The sequence below is a fragment of the Solanum dulcamara genome, chromosome 2, assembly GCF_947179165.1.
Source record: "Solanum dulcamara chromosome 2, daSolDulc1.2, whole genome shotgun sequence".
Lineage (NCBI taxonomy): Eukaryota > Viridiplantae > Streptophyta > Magnoliopsida > Solanales > Solanaceae > Solanum > Solanum dulcamara.
In genome coordinates, this window is record NC_077238.1 from 82,276,908 (window position 1) to 82,292,317 (window position 15,410).

At 34.6% G+C, this 15,410-nt stretch overlaps 2 protein-coding genes across 3 annotated transcripts; one reads left to right on the forward strand and one right to left on the reverse strand.

The window, feature by feature from the left end:
* The first annotated feature begins 802 nt into the window (after positions 1–802).
* Positions 803–8,711, forward strand: LOC129881118 (uncharacterized). Its single transcript, XM_055955469.1, has 8 exons — positions 803–937; positions 2,261–2,284; positions 2,395–2,500; positions 2,659–2,727; positions 3,126–3,619; positions 5,930–6,191; positions 8,037–8,245; positions 8,414–8,711. Exons 1-8 carry the CDS (start codon positions 933–935, stop codon positions 8,478–8,480), a joined length of 1,236 nt encoding a protein of 411 aa, XP_055811444.1. The 5' UTR covers positions 803–932; the 3' UTR covers positions 8,481–8,711.
* A 794-nt stretch (positions 8,712–9,505) lies between these two features.
* On the reverse strand, positions 9,506–13,832 carry LOC129881119 (DNA repair protein recA homolog 3, mitochondrial). 2 transcript variants are annotated; one of them, XM_055955471.1, is made up of 8 exons: positions 13,716–13,832; positions 13,582–13,639; positions 12,235–12,452; positions 11,857–11,944; positions 11,039–11,211; positions 10,776–10,922; positions 10,412–10,546; positions 9,506–10,184 (listed from the first exon to the last, which is right to left on the reverse strand). In XM_055955471.1, the coding sequence occupies exons 1-8, from the start codon at positions 13,773–13,775 to the stop codon at positions 9,807–9,809; spliced, it is 1,257 nt and encodes a 418-aa protein (XP_055811446.1). In that variant the 5' UTR covers positions 13,776–13,832; the 3' UTR covers positions 9,506–9,806. The 2 variants fall into 2 exon arrangements, with proteins under 2 accessions (XP_055811446.1, XP_055811445.1); XM_055955470.1 differs by having other exon boundaries at positions 11,021–11,211.
* Positions 13,833–15,410: the final 1,578 nt, after the last annotated feature.

Genomic DNA, 15,410 nt, shown 5'->3' on the forward strand with positions numbered 1-15,410 from the left:
TGTGTCTATTTGTTCAAGTTTTGTTAAAGTGTCTACTTGTGCACTAGTAAAGTTAGAGGTCATAGTTATCAGCTGAAACCAAGTTAAATGTCATACTTATATATTTTGCCTAAAAAGATTGTTACTACTGGTTGTGTAAAATAAGTTTTAGAAGCAAATTTACCTTTTTCTAGTTGCAAACTCCACTTAAATTTTATTTTTTGTTATCTTAAAATCAATTTGTTATCTATATCAATATACACCATAACAAAGATAAATATTCTTTTTTGATAATCGTGGTATTCGAAATCAGTTTTTGCTCACATAAACTAATTCTATGGGATTTAGGTCATTTTTCACTAGCAATAGAAACTAGATAACTCTATACATCAAGACTAAGATAGATGAAACGAATTTACCTAATAGCTTGTCTCCGTTGGAATTTGAACTTAAGAGTTGGTGACACTTCATTTACCTTTAGGTCATACTCTTAGGATGGTTCACTACAGAAACACAATAGAATGAACGTATTCCCACGGCTCTTAAATTAATTGAGAACAAAAAAAAACTTGTAAAAACACTCCCTCCCCCCTCCAACATATGTTCTAAATGTGTTTCAAATCTAAATTATTTATGGTATTTCAAATAACACTTCTCGACAATACCACCTTATGACAATAAAGCCCAATAATGAGTAAAGCAGAGACGCTATTTCTGAAAGATACGAACACACTACCACTCTATGTTGCAAGTAAGATTCGAACTCGGATTTTCGGGTCATATAAAACACACTAACACTGTGCCACTATATAAATATCTTACCACAGCATTCATGAGAACTCATTTGGCCTCTTTTCTTCATTTTTCTCCCATTTTTCCTCTCTTTATTTTTCTCTCATCCCTAAAACAGCAGAAGTCTCTGCATCGATCTCGATTCTTCTCCATCTTGGTTTATGAGGTAAACGATATTCAATCTCTCTATTCCTCCTTGTTTTACTCGATTTTTTCCGATTTTTTTTCTATTTTTACTGTTTGATATGTAATTTCTTAGGGATTTGGATCTGATAATATCGTATCGATTTTCAGTATGCGTTGAAATTGATGTATATATTTGAGTGTAGTTGTAAAGTTTTCTCAGGAATCGATCTGCGTTTTTGTCAGTTAGGGCTTTTTTTTTGTTCCTTCAGTATTCGGAAGATCTATTCTATGGGGGAAAATTATTAGTTTGATTATGTCTTAATTGTTGTAATATGAGGTGTTAAATTACAGGAAAACAACGGTAACTATGAGTATGTGTTGTACAGAGCTAAATACGTTTACGACATAAGAATTGTGTGTATGTGTGTGTGATATTTTTGATTGGAGAGTGTTGTGATATCAGGCGAATAGAAATTATGTCTTTATGTAAGTTTGTGTGAAAAGAAATGAAGGGTTAGATTATACCGTCTGTTAGTAGGGAGTTGCAAGGTAATAGTTATGCATGTTTGTGGTATGTAGAACAAAAAAATTGAGTGGAATGCAATTATTAAGTGAAAAAAGTTACAGTAATTAATTAAGTGCAGCTATAAGTTCTTGCGAATTCATTATCGGAATTTAGTTGAGCCAATGGTGTCCAGCTGAACATGCTTTGGCCTGAAAGTTTATCTCCCCCCCCCCCCCCCCCTTAAATATATGTATGTATGTATGTATGCAATAAAAATGTCCAATATAATGTATGAAATATCAACGAAAGCCTCCGTAGTCAATTTACTTTTCAATCTGAAAAAGACAAGAAAGGATGAGATGGGATAGTGTGGATTCCTTTCTGATTGTGAGACTTGGATGTCAAATAATTGATGGATATTTTATACATTCATTAAGAATATGCAGCACCAGAAGTGCAATAGTCTATGGCCACTGAACTTGTATCTCTGCTGAGTATAAATTAGAGACATAAGTATGTGTATGGTCTAGGTTGATTTATGTATAGGAATGTGTCCATGCTCATTTTGTGATTTTGATACTTTCTAGTAGTCTTTGGTTGATGTATGTTAAACCACTGTAGTACTTGTCTACTGTTGGTTTTCCTTTAGCGTTCTTGTTTATATCTTGCAAGCCAAAAAGATACAAACTTCTCCTCCAAGTTCCGTTGTTTTGTGTTATTTTTTGCACTGAGGCAGTGGCTTTTGTGGAGCTTGTAGTACACTATGCTGTTTCTGCTGCGTAGCCTGTGAGATTGCAATGTTATGCTTCTTTCCCTTCTTCCTTTATTAAACTTTTGTTTTTGGCTTTGGAATGACAGCTCAAAGGAGAAACCCACTCTCGGGTAAGGCTTCTTTTTTCTTTTTCCCAGCCCTTATTTCTTACTGTTATTATTCCTGTTCGCTATTCATTGCATGCCCATAATTTTTTGTTGATTTTTTCCTATGATTACAGTGGTACGCGGATTAAGACCCGCAAACGGAATATTGCAGCGCCTCTGGACCCTGCAGCATTTGCGGATGCAGTGGTCCAGATTTATCTGGATAATGCTGGTGATTTGGTAATTTGGATATTTAATTTTGATCATTAGCTTTGTACTTCTTTCTTTGTCCATACTATTACGTTAATGCCATTACGATTTGGTGATCAATATCAATTAATTGTTTGATGCTGGTATACCTGGGACCAAAGCTCAACTAAATATTTTATTATGCACAGGAACTTGTTGCTAAGAATCTCGAGTCTTCAGACCTCAATTTCTCAAGATACGGTGATACCTTTTTCGAGGTAAATACTATATAATAAACTTATAAGATTATCTCATACAGGAACTTCACATAGGATTGAATTGTAGGTGGATGAAAAGTATCTTTTTGTTGGTCCTATGGAGTCCGACCTTTTTCTTTTAGTTTATTTCTCGAGGTCTTATTTTCCTTGTGTTAAGAAACTGCTTTCATTTAAAATCTTAATACTAGTATCGAGTATATCAGTGCCTATTGTATTATGGGTTGTTTTATGCTGATGCCTTTTTGTTTTTACCGTAGTAGATCATATAGCTGTTTCAATTTGCTTTATAAGCATGTCACACGTGCTTGTCAAGAAGATATGTTGTTTGTAAACATGTTTTGTGTTTAAAATGTTTATTGTTGCATGGATGATACAATGTTAATTACTACAATACATAGGTTGTCTTCATTGGAGGCCGTACACAACCTGGAACAGTTAAACTTGATGAAGGGGAGCGCCACCCTTACTCTGTGATTGAGTGTGAACCTAAACGTGAAGCCATTTTGCCATCTGTCATCTATGTTCAGAAGATACTAAGAAGAAGGCCGTTTCTTATAAAGAACCTTGAAAATGTCATGCGAAAAATGTTGCAGTCATTGGAGCTCTTTGAGGAAAATGAAAGGATTAAGCTCTCAATATTTACAGCCCTTGCTTTTTCCCAGAAGCTATCAGGCCTTCCCCCAGAGACTGTTCTCCAGCCACTGCTCAAAGACAACCTTGTTGCCAAAGGGCTAGTTCTCTCTTTCATCACAGACTTTTTCAAGGAATATCTGATTGACAATAGTATTGATGATTTGATCTCAATCCTTAAGCGGGGTAAGATGGAGGATGATCTTCTCGAGTTCTTCCCCTCTACTAAGAGGACACCTGAAGCTGTCTCTGAGCATTTCACGTGAGTAAATTTCTAATTTAGAACTTACATGAATTATAGAACTGTGTAGGGATGTGGAGTGGAAGATTCTGTGAAGTGGCTTTACTCTTTCATTCACACCCTCCACCACCTTAGTTCTGTTCCTTTTCCATATACCCATATTATTCTCTTTACTTTTCATTAATATTCCTTTTTTTACCTTTTCATCTTTTATATTATGTAACTCCATTTACTGTAATATCACCAATCAGTAATACTGTATTTTACTTGCATGTTTAATTTGTCATTCAAAGGGGAAAAATAAAATTTCAATTTATTGAATGAAATATTTGGCGTTAGTTATCATCAATATAAGATGATTGAAGGGGAGCGTTGGCGTAATTGGTAAAATTGTTGTCATGTGACCAAGAGTTCACAGGTTCTAACTGTGGAAACAACTCTTGCAGAAATGCAAGGTAAGGATGTGTTCGATAGACCCTTGTGGTCTGGCCCTTCCCCATACCCTGTGCATAGAGGGAGCTTAGTGCACCAGGGTGCCCTTATTTTTATAAGATGATTAAGAGCCTGTTTGGATGGACTTATTTTAAGCAGTTTATAAGTTGAAACTGCTTATAAGTTTTTAAAAAATAAGTTGGTGCAGCCCAACTTATTTTTTTGACTTATAAGTTGCTTAAAATAAGTCCATCCAAACAAAGCCAATTATTTATTGGGGCTTATTTTAAGCACAAAATGACTTTGAGTTGGCCAGCCAAACACTCAAAAAAACTGAAAACAACTTATAAGTCAATCCAAACGGGCTCTAATAATGCTCAAGAAAAAGTTATTTTTGAAGATCTGTCCCAGCGTGTCCACCTAGAGTTCCATTGTTGTGCCCTGCTAAGGCTTCATCAACCCCCCTCCAACAGGCACTGTTGTCAATCTAGGGCTGACAGAGTTGCTTTGATCTCATTGCCATCATTTTACTGCTGCTGGTGATTACTATTTTTCTTTAGTATGATCCTTGATCCTGACCTATTCTTTTCCTCGGTAGTGCTAACTCTCCATTATAATGAAACGGATACCATATCTTGAAGAAGTGTTTGTTTTCGTGTTCCAAGAACCCCTCCCGCAAATATAAGATAGAATACAAGGTATTTTTTCATATTATGTTAATGGTGTTTTTTAAGCTTCATTTAAGATGCACGATGTCATCCCATGCTCTCTTTTTTCTTTTTCTGTGGTGGACAGAAGGGAATTTTTTTTGTTAAGCTGTAAAATAGTATGTCTCATAATTTTCCTCATGCAATGATTAACAAAGTAATAAAGTAAAGGCATTTGATCAAGGGTCAAAAGTGCTTTGTATAATTTAAGAAATTTGAGTGGAACCCAGATATCAGTCTACACAAATCTATCGTTCCTAAGGTTTTACCTGCAATGCCTCTTCTTCTGAATGCTCTTTTACTTCAATTCCTTGATTACATTTTTTTTTGTTGCTTATATTCATTGGTTAAAGGTCTTTTTATGTTATTGGCTTCTTAAATGGCTTTCTTACAAAGGTCACGTGCAAATAAATTGAGTATCCTGCCTCCTAGATAGAAGTTATGACAGAAAGTCTTAACATTCTTCATTACAATCAAAGTAGCTAAAAGTGGAACATATGGACTGCCGTCGTTTTGTATATTATAACTTGTTTTAATAAAAACATTATTTTTTTGGGGGGTTTCCGGCGAGTTTTTAAAGCTGTCAAGGGTACTGAATGTGGGGTTTGCAACTGTTCGTCTCCTACTAAGATAAATCTTCTTTGATTATTTTTGTAAAGAATTCTATCATTGGTTATTTAGAGCTTCATCTTTCAAGATTTAATCATGATAAAAAAAATTAAGAAATTGTTTTGGGTTAGATATGTTTTCCTTAAAATGGGGAACTTGGTAAGATGTAGAATCTCATGATTTGAGATTTTCATATTGTAGAGTTTCAAGTTTTACCGCAAGCTGTTTTTCAGTTGTCTTAGGCCAATAGGGGTTGGTATTTGGTACACCTTTTTGTCCTGCTTTAGAGCATTCTAATATTAAAACAAGGTACTTTCCCGGATTTTCCAGGCGCTATGCCAGCCTACCGTTATATATTAACATTACTTGGTAAAACTATTATGCAAGGAAAAAGTCCTATTTAGGTCTCTTTTGGTGTTGAAATTGTACAAGTAATGTATTGTACAATCATTTGCCCTTTACCCTTTTTTTGGTTGTTTGGTGAGTAGGGGTGGTAGGGGTTGAAGGGAAGAAAACATGATCATTTTATTCAAGCCATCTTACTTCAACTATGTCTAATGGTGTATGGACTTGCTTATTTCAGCAAAGCTGGTCTTTTACCTTTGGTGGAATATAATGATAAGAAGATATTTGAGGTGAGGCTCAAGGAAATGAAATCTACATTAACAACTCAGCTAGCAGAAGAAGTTGCAATCTCTGAAGTCATAGAAACTGTGAAGCAACATGTCAAAGATGCCAAATTACCAGATATAGAGGTTGTGCGGATTTTGTGGGATGTCTTGATGGATGCTATTCAATGGTCAGGAAAGAACCAACAGCAAAATGCTAATTCTGCTCTTCGCCAGGTAATTAAAATTTAAGTCAGTTACAAGCTTTGTAATGTAGTTTTATTTTCTGAAACTTCAATTTGGTATCTGATTCAGAATTTAAAAAGAACTTGCGAGTGGAACCAACTAACTGTAACATATAAAATATTCTAATTGTAGTTCCAGGAATGAGGAATTTTGTAGCTGCTTCCTATATAACCATACACAATGTGTGCATATCTTTCTATGACTGAATGCTGCTTGAAAAATTTAGCCGAGTTTATCCAGTTTCTCCTGATTTAGTTACAAAACTTATGTTGTATGGCAATGTGAGCTGATCATGGTCCTCATGCTAGTGGATTTCGATGTAATGTGATAATTCTTGCTTCAAGAATGTACTTGTGAAAAAAGGCATTTGTTGTGATTATTGCAAAAAGGTTGCTCTCTTGTTTCTTTTCCCTTCTATTTTATCTATTTTTGCTTTATTCCATATGCTCGTGCAGATAAGATAATAACTTTTACAAAGTAAGGTGTGATTAAATTTCTGTTCTAACTTTAAGAGTAAGGTGTGATTATTTTTCTTTTTGTGGAATTTGGTGTCTAATTAATCGTTCATATCACGTGGACTGGAAAGATTCATTAGAAGTGTCAGTGGGCAAAATATGAGATGCAACGTTAAGATCAGCAATAGCTTATTATGGACACTCTACCTGATTAATTATTTATATTCTACATATGAAAATATGACTAGGCATCGACTTTTTGGCAATTTAGTCTTGCTGTCAGCTTCACAAGTGAACTGAAATTATTGATGTTGAATGCAATAGCTAACATGACAGTATGACACCTTGCAGCAACATTGTCTTGGTTTTAGCTTAGTTTTGTTCACATGTTCAATTTCATGGCTTAGTGGATTTAGTAGTCTGTCCTAGTAGATAATGGTTTGTTTTTCTGTTATTTTGGTTACCTATAACCATACATCATTCTGGCATGTAACATCTAACATGTTTATATGCATTTCTGTTTTAGCAATTTGTGTCTTTGTAGTAAAATACAGATGTAGTAGTTTAGTATTGCATGAATAGCATATTTCCCCTTTGTCTATGGATTATGTTTCAAAATTTTGAAATAATATTGGTAGATTATTTCAAATAAGTGTGTTTGTATAATTGGCCCATCATTTCAACTTCTTAGCCTGAAATATGGAATTTGAAGTTTGAAAAACAAGTTTTAGGGGTATTCAAGTTTTTGTTGAAGTTTTTCCCTCACAATCTTCAATTGTATTTTTATGTCCAAACACAACTTCAACCTCTAAATATGTTTTTCTACAACTTAAGTTCAAATACTATTTGTTTTCAAATTTCAACCAATTCATGTCCAAACACCTACTTTGTCCCTCATGTGTCTTGGAAAGCAACTTAATCTTTTTAGTTTTAGTTTTCCTCTACTTAGTCTCAACTATTCATGATATAAAGTTTGATCATATACAGAGAACCCGGACTTTTTTGTCATTGAAGCATAGTTGATTCATTTTGTCATAGAACATTAGATGGTGGTAGAGCTGATCAATTCTTCTTTATGGGTTCTTTTGTAGAGTTGGGTAGGAGGGTGTTTAATCAATTCAAACTTGTCTAGACCGAATTGTTTATTCTTTGCTTCACAACCGTCGTCTGAGTAGTGAAAGTTGGCCTATATTTCAAGTATTGGAATACAATTGTCTGACTTGTCTAATGTTTTCTCTGGTGCAGTCTAATTAGTAATTACATCATTTTTGGATGCTTCTGTTGTTTATCTGTTAAAACTGCTCAGATGGCTTCAGTTGCCAAAGTTTTTGTTACTTCTACATAAACGTTGGTTCTCTTCTTCTTTTTCCTTTTTGTGTAGGTGAAAAAATGGGCAGAACTGCTGAATACTTTCTGCACCTCTGGAAAGCTTGAATTGGAACTCATGTACAAAGTCCAAGTCCAGTGCTACGAGGATGCTAAACTGATGAAGCTGTTCCCTGAGATTGTTAGGTCTCTTTATGACCAAGATGTTCTGGCAGAAGATACTATTCTTCACTGGTTCCAGAAAGGAACAAACCTCAAGGGCAGGTATGCATTTGACCTTTGACCAAAATAACGGATGAGACTCGCTTGGATATTAGATATTTGAGTCGTGTGGAGGGTAATTGGGATACTATTGACCCTCAAGGGGTTGGGTGGGGTGTTGATCTTGTCTGTCTTTTCCTAATGGGATTACTGTCTTTAACAATATGGCAGGCAAAACTTTGTCAAGTCGCTGGAGCCCTTTGTGAAATGGCTGGAGGAGGCGGAGGAAGAGGAATGAATTTCTCGTGAAGTGGCATCTCCATTTAGCTGACAGTTTCTGAAACTTGTTTTTCCTGGGGAGTAGTAGCTATATTCCCCTTTTGAGAAGGATTGAAAAGAATAAGAAAGACTTCTGGATATTCTCACAATTTGACAGTTTGTTATGATGCTTCTTTCACGTTTTAAACATAATCTGTATGGGTTTGCTTCCCTTGGATCTTCATCAGTCGTATTTTCATAATTAATTTTACCAGGCTCTGTGAAATAATCATTCTATCATTAATCAAGCTTTGCATTAGTAAAAAAAAGTTGTTAGTAGGAAGGGGAAGAAAGCGAGCTGATCTGCCAATTTGTTTGCTGATGCATCTCGAATTCATTTGGAAAAAAATTACTCCCTTCATGGCTGTTTTGACTAGGCATGGAGTTCTAATTTTTTTGTGTATATTAGTTTATGAATTATTTAGAGTATAACTAACTACGTCTAATTCCAAATTTTGAGTTTTGGGGTCTCGAAATAAGAATTTAGGATTATCTAACTTTTTCATTGGATTTCAAATTTTGTAGATTCATTTAAATAACAGCTTTTTGGATCCACATATACTCATTGCCTATACACGATCGACATTATTTTTTGGAATTTCAGGTCTCAAAAAAATTTGAAGAGTATCTAAACTTCTTGTGTATATTAGTTCATAAATTATCTTAAATGTGATTGACCGGCTCCATATTTTATCGGATTATCGCAACTACGTAATGTTCTTTGGTTATTCTAAGAATTTCTACCATATTTTATTTCTTGTTTCCAAAATAAAAAATAAAAAAAAATTTACTTCATATCCGCACTTAATATTCAAATTCGAAAATTGAAATCTTCCCCAGCTCCTTTTAATAATTTATGAACACCCAATTACATAATTGAAGCATCTGCAGCAAGATGACCGAGGACAAGAAAATGCATCAAGGAAATTGGGTAGCGTGTACATAGATCTTACCCTTTCCTCGTAGGGATAAAGACTCTTACCGAAATAAGTCAGACAGAAGAACTTTTCTGAAATAAATGATTGGGGATACATACTCTCTGAAGTTACAACTGTTATGTACAAGAAAATTTTAGAAAAATTGAACCAAAGTCTGGCACTGGTCCTCCCTTCATCTAATCCAACAATTCCATAGACCACTCGATCAAAATTGAAGTTGATACAACTTACAAAGCCACGGTTTGGATACGTGCAAGAGCAGATTAAAAATGATGATAAAACCGATCGAGGATGCTGGTTGCATACTGATATGGACAGGAAAGCCAGCAGTTCCATTAGGCAAGTCCGATAAGCTTTTTATCAAACATTCATGCCTCGACTGCAGTCAGGGTATCTTCATCAGTGGTATCATTCAACACAACCTCCTCAACAGGGTCTACGTCAGGTCCCTTTTCTTTGTCCCCTTGGTCAATAAGCTTTTCTCTAAGTTTCATCATTAGATCCTCCCTCACACTAGTGTTCTCCGATAGGAAATGTTTTACAGCATCTCTACCACGAAAGTTCTGATTGTTGATATTGTAATAACCGCCACCACCTTTTGTAATGAACTTATGTTTGACTCCTAAGTCAATAAGTTCAGCTTCGCGGGAAATTCCTTTACCAAATTCAAGCTCAAATTCCGCAGTTCTAAATGGAGGAGCATGCTTGTTCTTTACAATCTTGACAACAACTTGGCTTCCTATGGTCTGTAAAATAGACACTCCATCAAAAAGACTGCTTGTATAATCAGATTCGGGACAGTTCAACTCCCTCAGGTTCACTCAACAAAGGGCATTCATGGAACTCGAGACATAGAAATCATAACAAAAGAGTGACTGAGGATAAAGTTATCCTATCACACCAACTCATTTTGGAAAATAACATACTGCTTTCCTAAACATACTCCAAATCAGAGATCAACAAAGACACATACCTCTTCCCCTTTCTTGACAAACCCAATTCGTTTTATGTTTAGACGCACAGAAGCATAGAACTTCAAGGCATTACCACCACAAGTAACTTCACTAGGTCCTCCAAATCCCCCAAAAGTTGAAAGCTTTGACCTGACCTGAACCAGGGTGCAATTAATCAGCGGGGTTCTTTACAATGACTAGATATTTTGCATGTCTCGATCAGAAAGGAAAATACACAAGGAACTAATCAATCCAAAACATGCAATTTAATCTCATTGAAGCATCTCTTTGAAACAAAAAAAAGAAAGAAACTTCAAGTCAGCACCAGAAGGAAAGATGAGGGCACGAAGCATGATGTGAATCTAGGTAGCCAATGACTCTTGCCTGATTTATGAAGATTAAAATGGTCTGTGATAGCGATAGAGAATGACTGAGCTTGCGGAGTGCTTGACTCATCAGTCTAGCCTGCATCGCCATATGAGCATCCCCCATTTCACCTTCAAGCTCACCTTTTGGGACAAGGGCAGCCACCTGCCATAGAAGTCAATTGTGCACAAAAGGTTGTTAGATAACTGAGACTATTAATAAAATTGACTCTGAAAGTAACAGAACAAGAAACTTGAACCAACAGTTTCAATCTTCCTTACACTGTCCACGACAACAACATCAACCGAACCACTCCTTATTATTGTATCTACCAGACTAAGAGCTTGCTCACCACAATCTGGTTGAGACAAAAGTAAATTTGAAGTATTTACTCCAATGGTCTCAGCCAATGCTGGATTAAGAGCATGCTCAGCATCAACAAAACAACAATAACCTACAAAGAAACAAGAAGCAGCACCAGTAATTTCCATGTGTCAGTTGCAGTAAGCTAAAAATGTACTTTGTGTTTTGACAGGCATTTTTGAGCCTCTCCACAAAGCAAATAAAATGCAGCAGAACCCCTAGAACTCCAGACAGAATTTTAAAGGGAAAGAGACGACATCATATCTTAAGATAGGTTATTCTTATCTGGTGCTCTCTTGGCTATAGTGTGGTGTATTAATTTAGAGCATAAAACCAAAACTTCCCAACATAGATTTATCTTATTACACTAGGTGTAAGATAGAGTATTATTCCGGTCCTCTGTGGTGCTGCTGTAGGTCTCTTCCTTATACCATGTCGACTTATTCCCAGAGAATTTGATAAGTTCTGGTTCATTACCATAAATTTTCAGTTAGATCAGCTTCTCCTCTACTCCTTTCTTTTTTGGTAACAAAATCTTATCTTTTGCTTAAAACAACATAGAACCAAGTCACAAATGACAATCAGGGGAAATACGCCCAGAGATTCTGTTCTCGGGTCCTTTTTTCGATATATCCTGGCCCTGATAGATGTTGCCAATGGAAAAGAAAATGATTGATAGTTTTTTCTCTCTTTTCTTTTTTGGGAATGCATGTCGTAAAGTACAAACTAGACAAACCTCCTTGTTTCTGCGCCTCTGCAATTACATGCAAAGCAAGAGTTGTTTTCCCTGAAGCCTCTGGACCATATATCTCTATTACGCGTCCCTGCACAAAAGCAAGACATAAGTTATAATGAAGATAAGGATATAACCTGTCATCCTAACATTGATCAGCAGCTATGTGTTTGTCTTTGTATACATAGATTCACATATCTAGTAAAGTAGTCATCCAGCTGCCTAAAAGTGACAAAAGTTTCTGAATAATAACTTTGATGTAAATACTAATTTTACCACTTTTATTTGCATAACATCTGGGAGCCAAGCGATCATCACCACCATTTTTATTCACCATATTCGAAATGCCCAAAGAAAGAGGATATGGTTTTATTCTTTTACCTTCGGAAGTCCCCCTATCCCAAGGGCAATATCCAAAGAAAAAGAACCAGTAGACACTACAGGAACTTGTTTAGGGGACTCCGTGCGACCAAGCCACATGATGGATCCCTTTCCAAATGATGTAGTGATCTGATCTAGTGCATGTTTCAAAGCCAAGTCTTTCTTGGACAAATTCTCTTCACCTGAATCGCTGCTATCTGAGTTTGACTTTTTCTTACCTGAAATTGAATATATGACAAGGAGCAATGAGCATCCAAAGAGGAAAAAGTTTATGTTTATTTAGAACTAAGCCTTGCACAAAATGAAACCTTGTCACTTTTTGAACAGGGCAACGACAGAAAATATTCAAAATATATCAGCAAATTATACATCTCTATGGAATTTGAATTCCATATATTGGTGGACAGACACTTAGCTAGCGTTTGGGCATATAATTTTTATCAGATTTTGAAAGATTTAAAAATTTGTTTGGCCATGAAATTTGATCAGATTTTCTTATCTTCAAATATTTTTAAGTTCCCAAAAAACTGGCTCAGACCCATTTTTGGGACTTCAACTCACAAAACTTTTAAAAAAAAAAATCAAGTAAGATGCATGTTCAAACACAACTTCAAATTCCAAAAATCACAACTTCAAAAGCTCAAATTTTTAAGTTCCAAGTCTCAACTTCAGATTCCAAAATCAGAACTTCAAAAGCTCAAATTTTCAAGTTTCAACTTCAAATCTATGAAAAAACAGTAGCGTGGGAAATGGGAATAGAAGCATCAAAGCCCAACTAGAAGCTTTCAAGTCAGATACTTCAGTTCAAATAAAGTGTGATATCATCCCTCCCTGGAAGCTCACATCTATTTGCTCCACTAGTGATTCAAACCCACAACTTATGATTAAAGGTGAAGGATGCTTGCCATCCGAGCAACCCCTCTTGCCGTAATCTTAACATTTGATCTATTTCTCCTTGTACTCTCAACATTTCTTTCCTCTTTTTTTTTACCCTCCCTGAAAGCTCGCAACTTTTCGCTCCAAACCCATAACTTATCATTTTCATTGAAGGATGCTTAACATCCGAGCAACCCCTCTTGTCGTAATCTTAACATTTGATTTATTTCATCTTGTACTCTCAACATTTCTTTCCTCTTTTTTTTTCACCCCTCCTTAAAAGCTCACACCTTTTTGCTCCGAACCCACAACTTAGCATTTTCGGTGAACGTCACTTACCATCCGAGCAAACCAAGAATGGATTTTAATAATATATGAACAGGAAAAAAGTTGCAAAACCAAGTACAAGATAAGTAATTATGAAAAATCTATCAGTAATACATTAACACCAAGTCACAAATTTTTACATACCTCTAGAAGAAAAGTAACATAATTGATCTGATATCCCAAATAAGCTTTTTCTCAAATACTGCAAAAATCAAGAAAAAACCCCAAGAATGTTTTTTTATGAATGAAATCATGAAAGTGAACAAAAATGAACTTACGTTTTTGTAGACAGAAGTAGCAACTTCACGGCGAAGAATAAGCCTCAGCAACATCGCCATTATTGAGAAATCAAGAAACAAGCAACTTCTCTTTGTTAGGGTTTTAGGGGTTTTAGAGGGAAAAATAGACACACTATCAATTATATATAGGGGACATAGAAATATGACATGGCACTCTAATATTTCATATTTATTTTTAAAAAATCCTTGAAATATTAAAAACTTTGTGATTATTTAATTTTAAGTTTGAGCATAGCAACAAAAGACATACTTGATTTTTTAGAAATAATTGATCGAATCGAACCATTGACAATCCTAACTGACAGTATGGTTGACATTCATTCTTCCATATTCAGTTAAATGTATTGGATTTGAGTTTTAAAAATGAAAAGAATTATATTGGGTGCGTCATCCATAGAAATGAATGTCTGAATTGATTAGACTCTAATAATTTGGTCATAAATATGTCTTGCAAAGGACGAATTTGAATTAGTAAGATTCGCGAACGCAAAATTAAATAGGCTTTGCAATTAATCGGATTATAATGCAATAAAAAAGTTAATGTTTTTAGTTAGTTAAGGAATAAGTAGAAAAATTGATTGTTGTTATTTGCTCCTTTCGATTGTCTTAGGACTAGAACTTGTAGAGTTGATAATTTATGATGAATTTCAATCCAATGCATATAAAAAAGAGAAAGCAAAAAAGGAGGTGGACACTAATCGTGCGAGTGGAATAATTTTATTAAATTTAGTTAGTTCAAATTGTTGTACGTTTTACAAGACTTTGAACAATAAGAGGCAAAGATGTCAACATTGGATATTATAGAATTGGAAGAGATTGTTTAGGATAAGTGTTTATATAACAAATCCAAAAAAAAGTGTACTCAAGAAGAGAACTCCTGAAGAGAGTGATTTCACTCATAAAAATGAGGCTCCGACAAATAAAGTCTTTCTTAATATAAAACATTTAACTTTCAAAAGGAGATTTTACAACACATATTCAAATTAATAAATTCTAAATATCAATATAAGCACCGAATAAAAAAAAATCAACCTCATTTTGATTAACAAGTTTTTTATGTTCCTCAATCCTCAGTAGAAAGCAACATAAACATTAGTGCGTTCAAAAGCTACATTTTTTTAACTAGAGTTTAAGTTTTATATTGTGTCTATACCTAGATAATTTAAAGAATATCTATAAATAAGTATCTTTAAATTTTGAAATTTAAAATCTTGAAAAAGAAAGATATCTTATGATTTACAATAATAAAAATAACATGATAATATAAAAATAATTTACATTGATATTGTACTCTTTAAAATAATATTTTTAACTTAGAAATGGATACATAAGGTACTATATAATTATCAAATCACATTGCTCCAACCTTATTGAATTTTTGTATGTCATTTTGGACAAGTTGTGGGATGTGCCTTTACATGTAGATAGCATGAGTCATGTGGTTGGAAATATATGAAACTAAACATAATACTATTTTTTTGAAAAGAGTTTAAATTTAATATTTTTACTATCAAATATTCATATTCAAAATTTACTATATTAGTTGGCGCACAAAACTTCTCTTCAAGAGATTTTCAATTTTAATGGCTCGAATACGAAATGTCTTGTTAGGAGCAAAAAACTTCAAATCATTGATCATATACATCTAGCTGATATTTTCTTATTTTCCCATGT

Coding starts and splice junctions, on each gene's coding strand:
- LOC129881118 (XM_055955469.1), top strand. Junction 2,501..2,658: donor TGGATAATGCTGGTGATTTG/GTAATTTGGATA, acceptor TATTATGCACAG/GAACTTGTTGCTAAGAATCT. Junction 6,192..8,036: donor CTAATTCTGCTCTTCGCCAG/GTAATTAAAATT, acceptor CTTTTTGTGTAG/GTGAAAAAATGGGCAGAACT.
- LOC129881119 (XM_055955470.1), bottom strand. CDS start 13,775: ATGGCGATGTTGCTGAGGCTTATTCTTCGCCGTGAAGTTGCTACTTCT. Junction 12,453..13,581: donor ATGTTACTTTTCTTCTAGAG/GTATGTAAAAAT, acceptor ATTCAATTTCAG/GTAAGAAAAAGTCAAACTCA. Junction 11,212..11,856: donor AGAGGCGCAGAAACAAGGAG/GTTTGTCTAGTT, acceptor GTTTCTTTGTAG/GTTATTGTTGTTTTGTTGAT.